This window comes from Melanerpes formicivorus, unplaced genomic scaffold (assembly GCF_026170545.1).
Source record: "Melanerpes formicivorus ecotype bairdi unplaced genomic scaffold, bMelFor1.0.p_v2 SCAF_1, whole genome shotgun sequence".
In the NCBI taxonomy this organism is placed as follows: domain Eukaryota; kingdom Metazoa; phylum Chordata; class Aves; order Piciformes; family Picidae; genus Melanerpes; species Melanerpes formicivorus.
The window spans coordinates 24,443,107-24,458,923 of NW_027142353.1; the positions used below are offsets into that span (position 1 = coordinate 24,443,107).

The window sequence follows — 15,817 nt, forward strand, 5'->3', positions numbered from 1 at the left end:
ATTTGAGAAAATTGCAGGGTTTCTTCCCTTCTCCATTTATTACTTCATGAGTATTCTAGCTTCTGTTTCTGCAAGATCTGATGACTTTTAAATTATTAGTCACATTACCTGACAAGTTTTGCAATAAGGTTATTTTTAATGAGTTTTTGGAAGCTAATGTTTAATTCGTGAAATTTGTCAAGCTTAATAAACTTCTGTTGCTATCTCATCTGTTGCAAAAACAAGCCAAACAGTTTACAAGGGAACACAGAAGTTTTAAGACTTCCCCATTAAGTGTTTAGTGTTTTAAGTATTTTAAAATTTCTATTTGTGTGTAAATTAAAATATTTTATTAGTTTACGTATGTCCTGGTAATGCAAAAAGAGAGTGTGTGGGGCAGTTAATTAGGTATGTATCTTGAAGTTATACGGGAGGCAGTAAACATTACATGTATGTGATAGTTAAAATATCTTACATGAGTTGTAAGTTTTTTGTGGGAGGGCAGTTTTCACTTAGAAAATAAATTATGAGACTTGGTCCTACTCTTTTTTTTTTAAAGGAAAAAAATGTCTTTTTGCAGGTTTTTTTCAATTGGATATTGCTGGGATTTTTTAAATCAAAAATCAATCACATTTGTGCAGATTTTTAACTCCAGTGATATTCTTGTTAGTTGCATATTTTAAGGACCTAAGAATAAAAATCAATGTTCAGGCAAGGGGTGTGACTGTGCAGTGCCTTGCCTGACAGTAGCAGTTATTTAGGAGGAGTGTAATATTAAAGTTGAATTAGAGATTTAACTAATGGATATTAGAGATTACTTACACTTGTATTTCTGTTTAATAGCTCTCAATCTTTCTTCCACAAATTTTTACTTTGTACAAAGTTTACTTTTAATACTGACCAACCTCATAGCCTTTTATGAGGAAGTAACCAGGTGTATAGATGATGGTAGAGTTCTGGATGTGGTTTATCTTGATTTCAGTAAAGCATTTGACACTGCCTGCAACAGCATCCTTGCAGCTAAACTGAGGAAGTGTGGTCTGGATGATCAGGTAGTGAGGTGGAACTGGTTAAAGGAAAGAAGTCAAAGAGTTGTGTTCAATGGGATGGAGTCTAGTTGGAGGCCTGTAGCTAGTGGAGTCCCTTAGGGGTCAGTACTGGGACCAGTGGTGTTCATTATAGTCATCAATGACCTGGATGAGGGCGCAGAGATGCACTGTCAGCAGGTTTGCTGATGACACCAAACTGAGTGGAGTGGCTGACACGCCAGAGGGTTGTGCTGCCTTTCAGGGAAACTTGGACAGGCTGGAGAGTTGGGCAAGGAGAAATTTAATTAAATTCAACAAGGGCAAGTGTAGAGTCTTGTGCCTGGGAAAGAACAACCCCAGGTATCAGTGTAGGTTGGGGACTGACCTGTTGGAGAGCAGTGAAGGGGAAAAGGACCTGGGGGTCCTAGTGAATGGAAGTTGACCATGAACCAGCAATGTGCTCTTGTGACCAAGAAGGCCAATGCCATTTTGGGGTGTCTTAGAAGGGGTGTGGTTATTAGGTCAAGAGAGGTTCTCCCCTTCTACTCTGCCCTGGTGAGGCTGCATCTGGAATCTTGTGTCCAGTTCTGGGCCCCTCAGTTCAAAAGGGACAGGGAACTGTTTGAAAGAGTCCAGCACAGAGACACAAAAATTATGAAGGGAGTGTGTCGTAGTTTGGGCTGGGTGCCCTCTGCTACAGGGGTGTTTCCTGTGTCCAGAAGTCCAGCCCAGTGGGTGGACACAGGAAATTAGGTTATTTCCTACCATGATCCCTTGCACCACTATTAAGTTTCACGGCGGGGTCTGGCACTTCCTCTTTCCTTCCTCTTCGTCACCCGGTAACTGGGGGAGAGATCTCCCACCCATGGGCCTGGTTAGGCCCAAGGCCACGGGAGGATGGGCAGTCTCAGATCTGGCCAGCTGAGACTAGCCTAGCAGTGGGGGGGGAAGGAGGAGCCCTGGGGGTTTTGGGTGCACCCTCAGGTGGGGATGGGATCTTTCTGGCTCTGTTTTGGGGCTCTTCTTGTCACCGTGTTTCTAGTTCTTTACACGCACTCACTGTTCTCTGTTTAAACTTTCCATCACTTTTGCAATCTGTTTGTCTGAGTCGTTATTTCAGCGTGTGGTGGGGAGGGGGTTTGCCCCAACCCATCACAGGAGTGGAACATCTTCCTTAGGAGGAGAGACTGAGGGAGCTGGGGCTTTTTAGGTTGTAGAGGAGGAGACTGAGAGGTGACCTCAGTAATGTTTATAAATATGTAAATGGTGAGTGCAAAGAGGATGGAGTCAGGCTCTGCTTGGTGATGCCCAATGACAGGACAAGGGGCAGTGGGTAAAAAATGAGGCATATGAAGTTCCATGGAAATGTGAGGAAAGCTTTTCACTGTGATAACAACAGGACACTATAACCAGGCTGCCCAGGGCGTTGTGGAGTCTCCCTTTCTGGAGATACTCAAGACCCATCTGGATACATTCCAGTGTGATCTGGTGTAGGTGATCCTGCTCTGGCAGGGGGGTTGGACTGGGTGATCTTTCAAAGTTCCTTCCATCCCTTAACATTCTGTGATTCTATGAATATTGAGTAATTTGTAGCAGTGAGTTTCAGGTGCATTACCTTTTGTTGGGTTTTGAGCATGCCATTGTAGTTGATATCCTCTGGTTTGTTGGTTTTGTTGGGGTGTTTTGTTTTGTTTTGTGTGGGTGTGTGGTGGCACAGCCTAAAATGGTCACAGGGTGGCTTTTTTGTTTGTTTGTTTGGGGGCTTGTTTGTTTGTTTGGGGGGGTTGTTTGGAAGTGATGAGGACCTGATCACTCTTTATTCACTTTCTCCATGTTTATGATTTTACAGGTATCTCCAATGTCCTCACCCATTATTTCATTCTCCTTTCTGTAGAGTCCTAGTTTATTCATTATTCCCTTGTATGGTATCTGTTCTGTATCTTTGAACATCCTGATTGCTCTTTTGTATGGTCTTTTTGATATAGAAACACCAGGCCTACGGAAGTCAAGATGTAGATGTTTTGATTCATACACTGGTGTTGTGTTAATTTCTTGGCTGCTGTTGTGTACTGAGCTGATGGTTTTTGTAGATACTATAATTTAAGATCTCTCCTGAATGTAATTTCTAAAATATGCATGGATGGAATTAGGTTTTCTCACACATGCCATATTACATTTTCCAAAATTAATTTTGATGATGTAATAACCAAATACCACAAGACTCTGTGTGTGCTTTATGATGAGTTCTCTTTGCTACGTCAGGTAACTCGCAGTATCACAGTATCGCCAGGGTTGGAAGAGACCTTGAGAATCTTCAAGTCCAACCTATCAACACAGACCCCATGACTAGACCATGGCACCAAGTGCCACGTCCAGTCTCCTCTTGAACACCTCCAGGGATGGTGACTCCACCACCTCCCCAGGCAGCCCATTCCAATGACTAATGACTCTCTCAGTGAAGAACTTTCTCCTCACCTCGAGCCTAAACTTCCCCTGGTGCAGCTTGAGACTGTGTCCTCTTGTTCTGGTGCTGGTTGCCTGGGAGAAGAGATCAACCCCTTCCTGGCTACCACCACCTTTCAGGTAGTTGTAGAGGGCAATGAGTTCACCCCTGAGCCTCCTCTTCCCCAGGCTAAACAATCCCAGCTCCCTCAGCCTCTCCTCATAGGGCTTGTGCTCAGGGCCTCTCACCAGCCTTGTTGCCCTTCTCTGGACACCTTCAAGTGTCTCAGTGTCCTTCTTAAACTGAGGGGCCCAGAACTGGACACAGGACTCAAGGTGCAGACTAACCAATGCAGAGTACAGAGGCAGAATGGCTTCCCTCCTGCTGCTGGCCACACTTTTCCTAATGCAGGCCAGGATGCCATTGGCCTTCTTGGCCACCTGGGCACACTGCTGGCTCATGTTTAGGTAGCTGTCAATCAGCACCCCCAGGTCCCTCTCTGTCTGGGAGCTCTCCAGCCACTCTGACCCCAGCCTGTAGCTCTGCATGGGGTTGCCGTGGCCAAAGTGCAGCACTCGGCACTTGGACTTGTTGAATGACATCCCAGTGGACTCCGCCCATCTGTCTAGTTGGTTGAGGTCATTGTCAGCAGATTCTGTCACCATGCTGTTCATCCTCTTTTTTTGATCCTATATAGTTTGAATAACAGCCTGTAAATTAAGTCCTTGGGGGAATCTGCTGGTAAAGTTCCTCCACTGAGAAAGCTCTTTATTTACTACCATGTTGTCTCCTATCTTGTATGTTATTGTATGTTATTTAATACTATGAGGACTTAACCTTAGGCCAAATAGCAGGTTCTTTAAGCATCTCTGATGAATCTTCTCCAATACCTCCAGTATAGGTACACTGCATCAAGTGGATCCTCTTGGTCTACGTGCTCTTTGCCTCCTTGAGCAAACTTAGAGACGTAACATCTGTTTGCAAAAAAATGTTTTTACCTTCTGCCTGATACACCAGGCTTTATTCCCTAGTGTTCTAATTCTGCTCTTTGTTACAGTTTCCATCAGTAATAATTGATGTGAGTCCTGAAAGTTAAAAGCTAGCTATAATTTATCTGCAGAACCTTAATGATTGGCATCATATGTCCTACCTGTAGTTCTGTGGTACTGAAATTATTTTAAGGGGAGAAAATATTGATATAAAACACTACTTAAGAACAACAAGTTAACAAATACTTTTTCTGTCTTGAGGTGGAGAAACAGAGAAGACTTGAAAGAATAAAACAAAAACAGTCTCAACTACAAGAACTCATTCTACAGGTACAGTCAAGGTACTCTTGTCTATAGGGCAAGGTAACTTATATCTGCATTCCTTTCGTTTATCCCAGTGAAGGATGCTAGAGGTGAATTGTGGGGTATGGCATATGCCATTTTAATTTGACACTGTAGTTTAGCTGGGACCATGCTGATAGCTATTGCTGTTAGGTAAGCTAGTAAGCTTCCATGAGTTGTTAAAAATTATTTTGTGGTTTCAATTATATTTAAACAGGATTTATGCTGACAGGAGCTATAATTCATACTGTGCCCTCTGAATTTTCCTATTCAGTTCTTGAATCATGAATGTTTTTACCTGTTAGAGTCCATTGATAAAATTATGTGACTGTAGGAACCTTCTCATAATGCAGTGTGTCTTGTGTTTCTGGAATATTGCTGCCTCTGCTTAATCACTGTCACTCAGTGGCTGACTGCCTCCCAGATTTTTTCTAGTACACTAGGGGAAGCAGTGGTCTATGTCCTTAAGTCACTGTGCTACTGGTTCACGGGAATGCATTCATCAGTAGTTTTATTACCTATGCAGTAGGAATGAGAATCTCGGGGAGGATGTGAAGGAAAGTACGCACAGACAGCTTTGGGTAACAGTCTCAACAGCTTTCTAGTTTTTACCAGCCTCTGAGTTGGCTTTGGATTTTGGTTGTGATTTGTGTTTATCTTATTTGATTCCATGAGCAGACAAAGTTTTTGTAGGATTTGTATTTTGAGTTTTGGTAGTGAACTTGAGTTTTTAATTTTTACAATTGCTGCTCTTCAGAATGTGAACATTCCATTCTGAAAAGCGCTTTTGTTAAGATGTGAGTGAAGTCACTACTCTGAACTGAGTAATTCAGAATCCTGATGTCAGACACTCAAATCCCAAACGCTGACTTGTTTTTAACATATCATTTCAGGAAGAATACAGTGTTAGTCATTCAGCTATTCTTTGCAGTAGCTAACAGGGAATAGTAAGCAGAGAGGAAGTAAGATGCAATGTGAAAATTCCTTTTTTCCAGCCATTGTTAGGCCTTCTTTCTGTCAAGGATTTGTCCAAGGAACTGTCCCGATGTAGGTCCTGAAAGGTGCATTTTTTTCCTTAGTTAAGTTTTGCTGTACTGTATTTTTCAATATTATCATTGCATCTCTTCTTGCATCTTAACAGGCAGGAATACAGTCAATGCTCTGTCCTTTTCTCCATTTACTTGCTCCAACCATTGCTGATAGTCTTTATCTGAGGGATTTATTTTTGTTGCCAGGATAGTAGAGGTTTAATTCACACTTTCATATCACTGTTGCTTTTTCTAGCAAATTGCCTTTAAGAACCTTGTTCAGCGAAACCGTCAGGCAGAACAACAGGCAAATCGACCGCCCCCTTCCAATTCTGTCATCCATTTGCCATTTATCATTGTGAACACCAGCAAGAAGACAGTGATTGACTGCAGTATTTCAAATGACAAGTGAGTAAACAAAGTTTTCTGTGTAACAAAGGGTTTTTTGTTCATGCTAAAGTATTTATCTAGATTAGTTAAAAATTACATACAAATAAATTTACTTGTGCCACTTGTAGATTGAGAGCATGCATTACAGACAGGTAAAAAACAGTCATGTTGAATAGAAACAGTTTTAATAAATAGTATGATGTGTTCACATTTGATAATTTCTATCTTAATATCTAGAGATACTGGAAGTGAAGTGAGATAGCTCTGCTGAGGTTTTGTATCATACTTCACCAAATACTGTTTTGCTTTGGCTTTGACTTTGATGTGATAAAATGCAGGTAGCAGAATTGAAAATTGATTTTGCTTTCAAAATTGCTGTTCTCTACTTGTTTTTTTATCTGCTAAATAAAAGCTGACTGTACCAGTGGTTTGTCATTGCACTATTAGTTTACTAGAAAAGTTTAAAAACATGAAACTAAATAAGTAAATTAAAGAGTAGGCAGAGAAATCAGAGTAAAGAAAAAAAATAACCAAACACGGAAAATGTTTAATTAAAACTCTATCTGTTGAACCCATTAATGATTTATATAGAGTGTGTAATTATAGTTTTAGTTGGTTAACTATCCATAAATCTTGAAAAAGTGTGTTTGCTTAATGTGATGTGTCACTAAGGCTGTGTGCCAAGCTTTTGAAATGCTGCAATTCCTGAAACTGGTACGGTAGTTAAAGCAATTGAATCTAAATGAGACTTTTTTCTGTCTAGGTTTGAATATCTATTTAATTTTGACAATACTTTTGAAATTCATGATGACATAGAAGTATTAAAACGAATGGGAATGGCTTGTGGGCTAGAATCTGGAAGCTGTTCGGCAGAGGACCTAAAAATTGCAAGGAGTTTGGTTCCTAAAGCTCTGGAACCATATGTGACAGGTTAGTTACTCCTAGAATAGTTGTTTTCTTTCCCTGCTTAATATCAGACTCAAGGAAAAAGGTGGAAATTAACTGATACTGGATATTTTCACTGGTTTGTGGTAAAAATTTCTAGCAACCTCTCAAATATGTGTTTTTTAGTGTACCTTAGGGAACAAATAAGAGATTCATAGTGAATGGGCTGTTCTTTGCAGAACTGTGTTTTGGATTATTCTACACAAGTAGATATTTGCAGTGTGTAATTCTGTATTTATAGTTGATTCGCCACCTGCAAAGGCAAAAGGCAGTTAAATGAAAGTGTGATGACTGCTTCATTTTATATTGTTTGATCATTTTCATTAGATAAGAATACTGAGGATGTCTAACTTGCCTACTTCAAAATAATATGCCTTCTTTAATGTATTTTGAAATTTTGCCGTTTCACTAGCTTCTTGGGTTTTATTTGCACTATTTTTTATATAGGATGTTGTCATGGTTTAAGGCCACCCAGCTGACAAAAGAGCACCTCAAAGTCACTTGCTGATTCCTACCACCCTTCAGCAGGATGGGGAGGAGAAAAATAAAAACAAAAAGGCTTGAAGGTGAAGGCATAAGGCAGGGAGGGTTCACTCGGCTGTAATGGTCGATGTCAAAGGACACACCCTACTTGGAGAAACAGCAATATTTATGTTTAAATTAAACACTATGAATTTACTGATTGAATCAGAGCAGGATAATGGGAATACAATGAAATCCTAAAAACACCTTCTCCCACCCCTCCCTTCCTCCCAGGTTCAGCTCTGCTCCTGAGATTTTTCTACCTCGTTCCTCATAGTATAGTAGTGCAGTGGGCAGGTCATGAGGGTTGCAGTCAGTTCATCATGTCTTTGCAGCTCCTTTGTCCTCACAGGAAGGACTCCACAGTCCTCCTCTGCTCTACCATGGATCCCTTTTGAGGCATGCAGTCCTCCTAGCAACATCACAGCCTTCTTCAGGCACAGTCCCTTTCTCCAGCCTGGGGTCCTGCATGAACTGCAGGCTGTTATCTGCTCCACCATTAATCTCCATGGGCTGCAGGGGGTCAGCACATCTCACCATGTTCTTCACCATGGACTGCAGAGAAATACCTGCTCCAACACATCTCCCTGTCCCCTTCCTCGCTGATTTTGGTATCTACATCGTTATTACTCTTGCATCCCCCTCCTCTCCAAGATGATGAAGTTGCTCAGGAGGTTTTTCTCCTCCTAAGTATGTTATAGAGGTGCTTCCACTGTCACTGATTGACTCAGCCCTGGCTGGAAGGAGGTCCAACTTAGAGACGGGGAGCTTCTAGAAGCATTTCAGAGGAGCCACACCTGTAGCCCCCTTGGCTACCAAAACCCCAACAGATGCAAACATGAGCATGTTTTGTTTTGGTTGCCAAGTCCTTTTCTGGACTTCAAAAGGATTAAGCATTTCCATGGAATTAGATGAGTGTGTTTTAAAGTATTCTTGAAATATGTGTTGTTTGTTTTTACAGAAATGGCTCAGGGATCAATCAGTAGTGTATATGTCACATCTTCATCAGGTTCTGCATCAAATGGCACAAGATTTTCAGCCAGGTGAGATGAAATTACCAATTTGATAGACTTAAAAATCTAAGAGACATAGAGAATAAATACTTCTTGAAATAAGTTCTGGTTTGATTAGTATGGTGTGGATATGTGTTTAAATTTATTTCTGACATAGCTTTCACTTGTGTAGTGGTAGGTTTAGCAGTACCATTTAAGAAATCTTTTCCTGTGTAGTAAAAAAGAAATTGGTTAGGCTGGTGTTAATCTGGAGTGTATTATCTTTCTTCAGTTTTCAGTTTGTCACAAGAATACTTACAATTCCTTAAATACATAACATTGGTAAGGTTCTCCCTTAGAGTTAGTGTCTAACTTTAAAAAAGGTTTTGGTCTTTGATTCTGAAGCAGCATCAGAAGTTGTTAGAGGGATAAGCCACAACTTACATCTAACTTTGTGTGGACATATGTCACTTCTGAACTTAACCACTGTACATGCCATGTAAGACACTTTTCCTTATGTAGTCACAACTTGCTAGGTTCTTGCTGTTGCATTAATCAAAAATGTCCTGTGAACTCTGAAGTTGTAACATGAGCCAAATATCATTAAGGTGTTTCAACATTGATAACAAATATTCAAACTGATCAAGCTGATAAACTGGACAAATTATCTGCAAAAATGTTAATTTTCAACCAGTTGCTGTTGTGGGCAGAAACTTAGCCTTATCTGAAAAGTTAGTTAAATTTATATTGTACATGCAACACAGCTTATCCAGTCTGGCCAGTTTTAGAATGGTAGAATAGTTTGGGTTGGAAAGGATCTCTAGTCCATCCTCCCTGCTATGGACAAGTACATCTTTCACTAAATCAGGGCGATCAAAGCTCCATCCAACCAGACCTTGGAACAGTTAAGGTGATAGTTTCCACAGCTTCTCAGCAAGTATCTTGCCACTCTCATTGTAAAAAAAACCAAAAATTGCTTCCCCATGTCCCCTCTAAAGCTATCCTCTTTCTATTTACAACTGTTTTCCCTGGTCTGTCACTGCAGGCCCTGAAGCTCTTTCTCAAGATTTATTATAAGCTCCCTTTAAGTACTGCAAAGCTGCATTATGGTCTACCCAGATCCTTCTCTTCTGATAAGTGAACAGTCATAGAATAGAATCATAGAATTGTTTTGGTTGGAAAAAACCTTCAAGATCAAGTCCAACCGTCAACCTAACACCACCATGGCCATTAAACCATGTCCCCAAATGCTTTGTCTACATGTTTAAACACCTCCAGGGATGGTGAGTGTACCGCTTCCCTGGGCAACTTGTTCCAATGTTCGACCATCCTTTCATTAATGAATTTTTTGCTAATACATAATCTGAATCTCCCCTGGCACAATTTGAGGCCATTTCCTCTTGCTCTATCACTTGATACTAAGGAGAAGAAGCCAACCCTCACCTCATTACTAGGGAGAAAAGGCTGACCCTCCACCTCACTACAGCCTCCTTTCAGGTAGTTGTAGAGAGCAGTGAGGTCTTCCTTCAGCATTCTCTTCTCCAGACTAAACAATCCCACTTCCTTCTGCTACTCCCCATAAGACTTGCTCAGCCTTTCTTTGTAGGAGAGGTGTTCCAGCCCTTTGACCATTTTTGTGACCCTTTTCTGGTCCTGCTCTACCAAGTCAATGTATGTTTTGTACTGGGGACCAAAGAGCTGGACATACTATTCTGGGTGAGGTCTTACAAAAAGAGGAGTAGAGGGGGAGAATCAATTCCCTTGGTCTGCTGGCCACACTTTTATGCCCAGGATACAGTTGGTTTTCTGGGCTGCAAGAGCACATTGCTGGTTCATGTCCAATTTTTTTGTCCACCAGTATTCCCAAGCCCTGAACAGGGCTGCTCTCACTCCATTCATCCCCCAATTGGTACTGATAACTGCTGCAACTCAGGTGCAGGGCCTTGCATTTAGTCTTGATCTTCATGAGGTTCACATTGGCTCACACTTGAGTGACCCTAACAGGCTTGAGGAGTATCAGCTGTACCACTTGACAAACTCATGAGGGTACACTCTTCCACTGTTTGCTATAAAGGAAGATATTAAGTAATATTGGTCTGGACTCTTGAGGGGCACCGCTTGTTACTGGGTTCCATTGAGTTGTTTGCTATAACTCTTTGGTTGTGGCTATCCAGCCAACTTCTTATTCACCAAATACTCCATCCATCAAACTTCTATCCCTCCAGTTTAAAGGTAAGAATGTTGTGAGGGACTATATCATAGGTCTTCCAGAACCCCAATTAGATGACTTTTGTAGCTCTTCCATTGTTCATTGATACATTCACTTCATCATAGAAGACCACTAGATTAATCAGATACAATTTGCCATTGGTGAACATATCCTGCTCAGTATCTTCATTGATCCTGCTCAATATTTTACTGATGATCTGGAAGAGGGAATTGAGTCCATCATCAGTAAGTTTGCAGATGACACCAAGTTAACAGCAGGTGTTGCTCGGTTGGAGGGTAGGAGGGCCCTGCAGAGTGACCTTGACAGGCTGGACAGATGGGCAGAGGCCAATGGGATGAGATTTAACAAGGCTAAGTGCAGGGTTCTGTACTTCTGCTACAACAATCCCAAGCAGCACTATAGGCTGGGGACAGGGGCTGGAGAGCAGCCAGGCAGAAAGGACCTGGGGGTTCTGGTAGTTAGTAGGCTGAACGTGAGCCAGCAGTGTGCCCAGGTGGTTAAGAAGGCCAATGGCATCCTGGCCTATATCAGGAATAGTGTGGCCAGCAGGACAAAGGAGGTTATCCTTCCCCTCTACTCAGCACTGGTCCAGCTGCACCTTGAGTACTGTATCCAGTTCTAGGCCCCTCAATTCAAGAGAGATGTTGAGGTACTGGAACGTGTCCAGAGAAGGGTGATGAAATTGGTAAGGGGCTTGGAGCACAAGCCCTATGAGGAGAGGCTGAGGGAGCTGCGGTTGCTTAGCCTGGAGAAGAGGAGGCTCAGAGGAGACCTTATTGCTGTCTATAACTACCTGAAGGAAGATTGTAGCCAGGTGGGGGTTGGTCTCTTTTCCCAGGCAACCAGCACCAGAACAAGAGGACACAGTCTCAAGCTGTGCAGGGGGCAGTTTAGGCTTGATCTTAGAAAGAAGTTCTTCACAGAAAGAGAGATTGCCCATTGGAATGGGCTGCCCAGGGAGGTGGTGGAGTTGACATCCCTGGACGTGTTTAAGAAGAAACTGGATGGGGCGCTTAGTGCCATGGTCTAGTTGATTAGGTAAGGTTGGGTGATCAGTTGGACTGGATAATCTTGGAGGTCTTTTCCAACCTGGTTGATTCTATATGCTGGCAGTCCCTGATCACCTCCCTGTCATCTATATGCTTCAACATAATTTCAAGGAGAGTCTGATCAATGATTTTAGTGGCCCCATGAGGTGGGGCTGAAGAGTAGAGGGTAAGTTGGAGAGATAGGGATTTAATGGGTGGACTGTTCAGCGGATAAGAAATTGCCTGGATGGTCCCATCCAGAGGGTAGTGCTCAGTGGTTTGAAGTCCATATGGAGAACAGTGACAAGTGGTTTCCCTTAGGGGTCCGTACTGGGACCTGTACTGTTTAATATTTTCATCAATGATATAGACGGTGGGATTGAGTGCACTATCAGCAGGTTTGCAGATGACATCAAGCTGAGTGGTGCTGTTGATACGCCAGAGGGACAGGATGTCATCCAGAGGGATCTGGACAAGCTGGAGAGGTGGACCCAGGTGAACCTTATGAGGTTCAGCAAGAGCAAGTGCAGGATTCTGCACCTGGGCTGGAACAATCCTCACTATTAATATAGACTGGGGGATGAGGTGATAGAAAGCAGTCCGGTGGAAAAACATTTGGGTATGCTGATGTACAAGAAGCTGGGCATGAGCAGGCAGTGTGTGCTTGCAGCCCAGAAGGCAAATTGCATCCTGAGCCGCATCAAAAAAATGTGCGGCCAGCAGATCCAAAGAGGTGATTCTACCACTTTGATTTGGTGAGACTTCACCTGAACTACTGCATCCAGGTCTGGAGCCCTCAATATAGGAAGGACATGGACCTGGTGGAGCAGGTTCAGTGGAGGGCAGTGAAAATTATCAGGGGGTTGGAGCACCTCTGCTACAAGGACAGGCTGAGGGAGCTGGGGTTGTTCAGCCTGGAGAAGAGAAGGCTCTGGGGGACCAAATAGCAGCTTTCCAGTACCTGAAGGGGGCCTACAAGAAGGATGGAAAGAGTCTGTTTACAAAAAAGCCTGTGGTTACAGGACAAGGGGCAATGGCTTCAAACTAGAGAAGAGCAGATTTAGATTAGATGTTAGGAACAGGTTCTTTACCATGAGGATAGTGGAACACTGGAACAGGTTGTCTGAGGAGATCGTTGGAGACCAGTCTCTGGAGATACTCGAAGTGAGGCTTGAGAGGGCACTGGGCAGCCTGGTCTAGTTGAGGATGCCCCTGCTGACTGCAGGGGGGGTTGGACTAGATGACCTTTGGAAGGTCCCTTCCGGCCCAGACGATTCTATGATTACTTTGGCTCTTTGTACAATAGCAATTGTTGTATGTCAGAATCTCTGGCAGTCTCTCTCTTGGAAACTATTCAAGAAAGACAGTGGATGCTCTCTAAATCTACTTGCTGATCCAGGATCTGGGTTTTCAGTGTAGAGATACTCTCACAGAGGGAAAAATCTGACATGCTGAAGAGGTGGTTTGTTGGTTGGTTTTTTTTTTCAATTAGAAAAGTATAATGAGAAGAAAACAATCTCAAGTTAAAAATATGGCCCATGGAGTAATGATAGTTTGCCATGTAATAACAAGGAATTAAGGAGAAGCTATTAATTTCTCAATTTTCCAAGATGAGTGCTTCAGAAAAATGTGTGATGCAAGTGTCCAGGGCTACATAAAAATATATTAAAGACTCCTTATAAGGGAGCAGTGGCAGATTCATTAAAGGAGCAGGATAGATGTATGGTTATATTTAAGAGGACAGTAGACAAAGAATAATCATTAAACAATGCCAAATGGCTTCTTTGTTGTGTTTTGGTTGTTTTTTTTCAGTGACTTTTCCAATGGTGGAGATGGGATGTTGGCTACAAGTTCCAATGGCTCTCAGTACAGTGGCTCCAGAGTTGAAACACCAGTTTCTTATGTTGGGGATGATGACGATGACGACGATGACTTTAATGAAAATGATGATGACGACTGATGCCCTTTGCTTGTAGACTATTTTTTGTTAAAATTCAGCAAGCTTCAGGAATAAATTGTTCTAGGGAGAAGTGTCTCAAATTACTTTGCCCCATCCCTCAAGGAGAATATTGGTAAGCAGTTCTGAGTTTAGAAATTGCACCTCTGATAAGCAAACAAGGATTGTTTTATGTAGGATATTTTTAAATGTGGTGTGGATGTGTGTTTTTGATACCAGTGTGTTAATGCAGAGCCTTTATTTACTCTTGTTTTAGGGGGTTTTGGTTTGTTGGTTGTTTTTCGTTTGAGGTTGTTTGGTTTTGTTTTGGGTTTTGTTTTTTTTTTTACTTGAAGGAAAATGGATTCTGCCCCAAATGTTCTTGCAAAGTTTGCTAAAGAAAATGTAGACACATCGTTGAGAAATAAAATGCTATCCTTCTGTGGAAAATGAATACACTGAATGGCAATTTATTTGGAGTGTATTTTGGTTATGCCACTTTTTGAGGGATAGTGAGCTAATGTAGTAGTGTTTTTGTTAATCACACAGTGTCCAAAGAACCAAACAAGAAAGATACGTCCTACTTTTTTACATGTTAAATTCCATAAATGTTTTGTGAACTTATTTTCCCTTAAATTATATCTAACATTATGATTCCATCAAGTTTATATACTTCTCACTGTATGTTGGGACATTGAATTGCAAAGATTTTGGCAAATGTTTACTGCCAGCTGGTGCAGCTATATAAAATGTTGGTTTGGAATGATTTATTGCTTATGGTTAAATTTGCCTGATTTCTTACAGGCAGACTTTGGAAACTTTTTATTATATAGTTGTTTACATACTTATAAGTCTATCATATAAAGACATGTACTGAAACAAATGTTTGTATTTGTTTCATAAGCATCTTCCTGTAATCTATTATAAAGTTGAAATTAAATATAGAGAATGTTTTAAGTTTTTTAACTCAAAATTTGTCAATCATTTTTAATAGTTCATTTTTATACAAGGAATTTCAGGGCAGGTGGTAGTCTTTTTAAATTTATTCACAAACAATTAACTGCACAAATACTGTCAGCTGCCTATTCTAAGACAGTAGTCTTTTTATTGAAACACAAATAAACTTTTCTGTAATATTTTATGGAATATAAAGAGACTATAATTGTTTGACTTGTTTAACCTTGGCACTGTTAGTTTTTATTAATAAAACGCGCATGGGCATTTTTAACAAGCTCTGTGGTTTTTCTAATTTTAGGGTAATTTTAGAGCATCTCACTTCCTCTCGTCACAAGACCTAGAATTAAATGTCTCAGGATACTGCATCTACGCTACAGAGGGCCCAGATTTTTTTATTTGATTTAGTAATTTGTCCTTTTATGGCTTTTGGTGATGCAATATGCAAAGAGTAGTATCTTGCCCTATACACTCTCTTAAAGTCTCCTTATTCCAGTCACTTTGCTCCTCAGCATATCAGGCCCACGTTAGTACTCCAGGCTAGCTTCTCTGCTGAAAATCCCAAGCTTGGTGTCCTAACTTTTTATCCCATCAGTCCTGGCTTTGCCATACATTCCCATGTCCTCAAAACAGGTCTTCATCTGTTTTCCATGTACTTGTACCTTGTACCTTTTTGTTACATCACATCCTCTGCTCTCTCCTGAAAGCACAGATTACAGTCACTGCAGGTTCAGAGTCAGGATTTGTTGCTTTCACAAACTCCAGGGAGTTGCTGCAAAGACAACTGAGTCTGATAACTGCTCTGTGTGTGATAAGTGTTCCTGGATGCATTTAAACTCTGTGGCAAATACAAGTGTTACACGATTGGGTTTGGGTTTTGTTTTTTTCTGAGGGTTTGTGGCTTGACAAATTTTCTGTGGCAAGGGGATGTGAATGCCTGCCTCAGAGCAGTTGATATGCAGCAAACGTTTTCTAACTGTATCAAACCTTGTAATATGAGTGAAGCAAGCA

General features: G+C 41.4%; 1 protein-coding gene across 4 annotated transcripts in view; it reads left to right on the forward strand.

Moving 5' to 3' along the window:
* Nucleotides 1–14,488, forward strand: part of TFDP1 (transcription factor Dp-1) — a 50,943-nt gene extending 36,455 nt beyond the window's left edge. For all 4 annotated transcript variants that reach the window (XM_068137169.1, XM_068137195.1, XM_068137186.1 and 1 more), the window contains exons 8-12: nt 4,701–4,769; nt 6,066–6,217; nt 6,963–7,129; nt 8,628–8,709; nt 13,729–14,488. In XM_068137169.1, the coding sequence (XP_067993270.1) occupies nt 4,701–4,769; nt 6,066–6,217; nt 6,963–7,129; nt 8,628–8,709; nt 13,729–13,876 (618 nt within the window). In that variant the 3' untranslated portion in view covers nt 13,877–14,488. The remainder of the gene's footprint in view (nt 1–4,700; nt 4,770–6,065; nt 6,218–6,962; nt 7,130–8,627; nt 8,710–13,728) is intronic.
* Nucleotides 14,489–15,817: the final 1,329 nt, after the last annotated feature.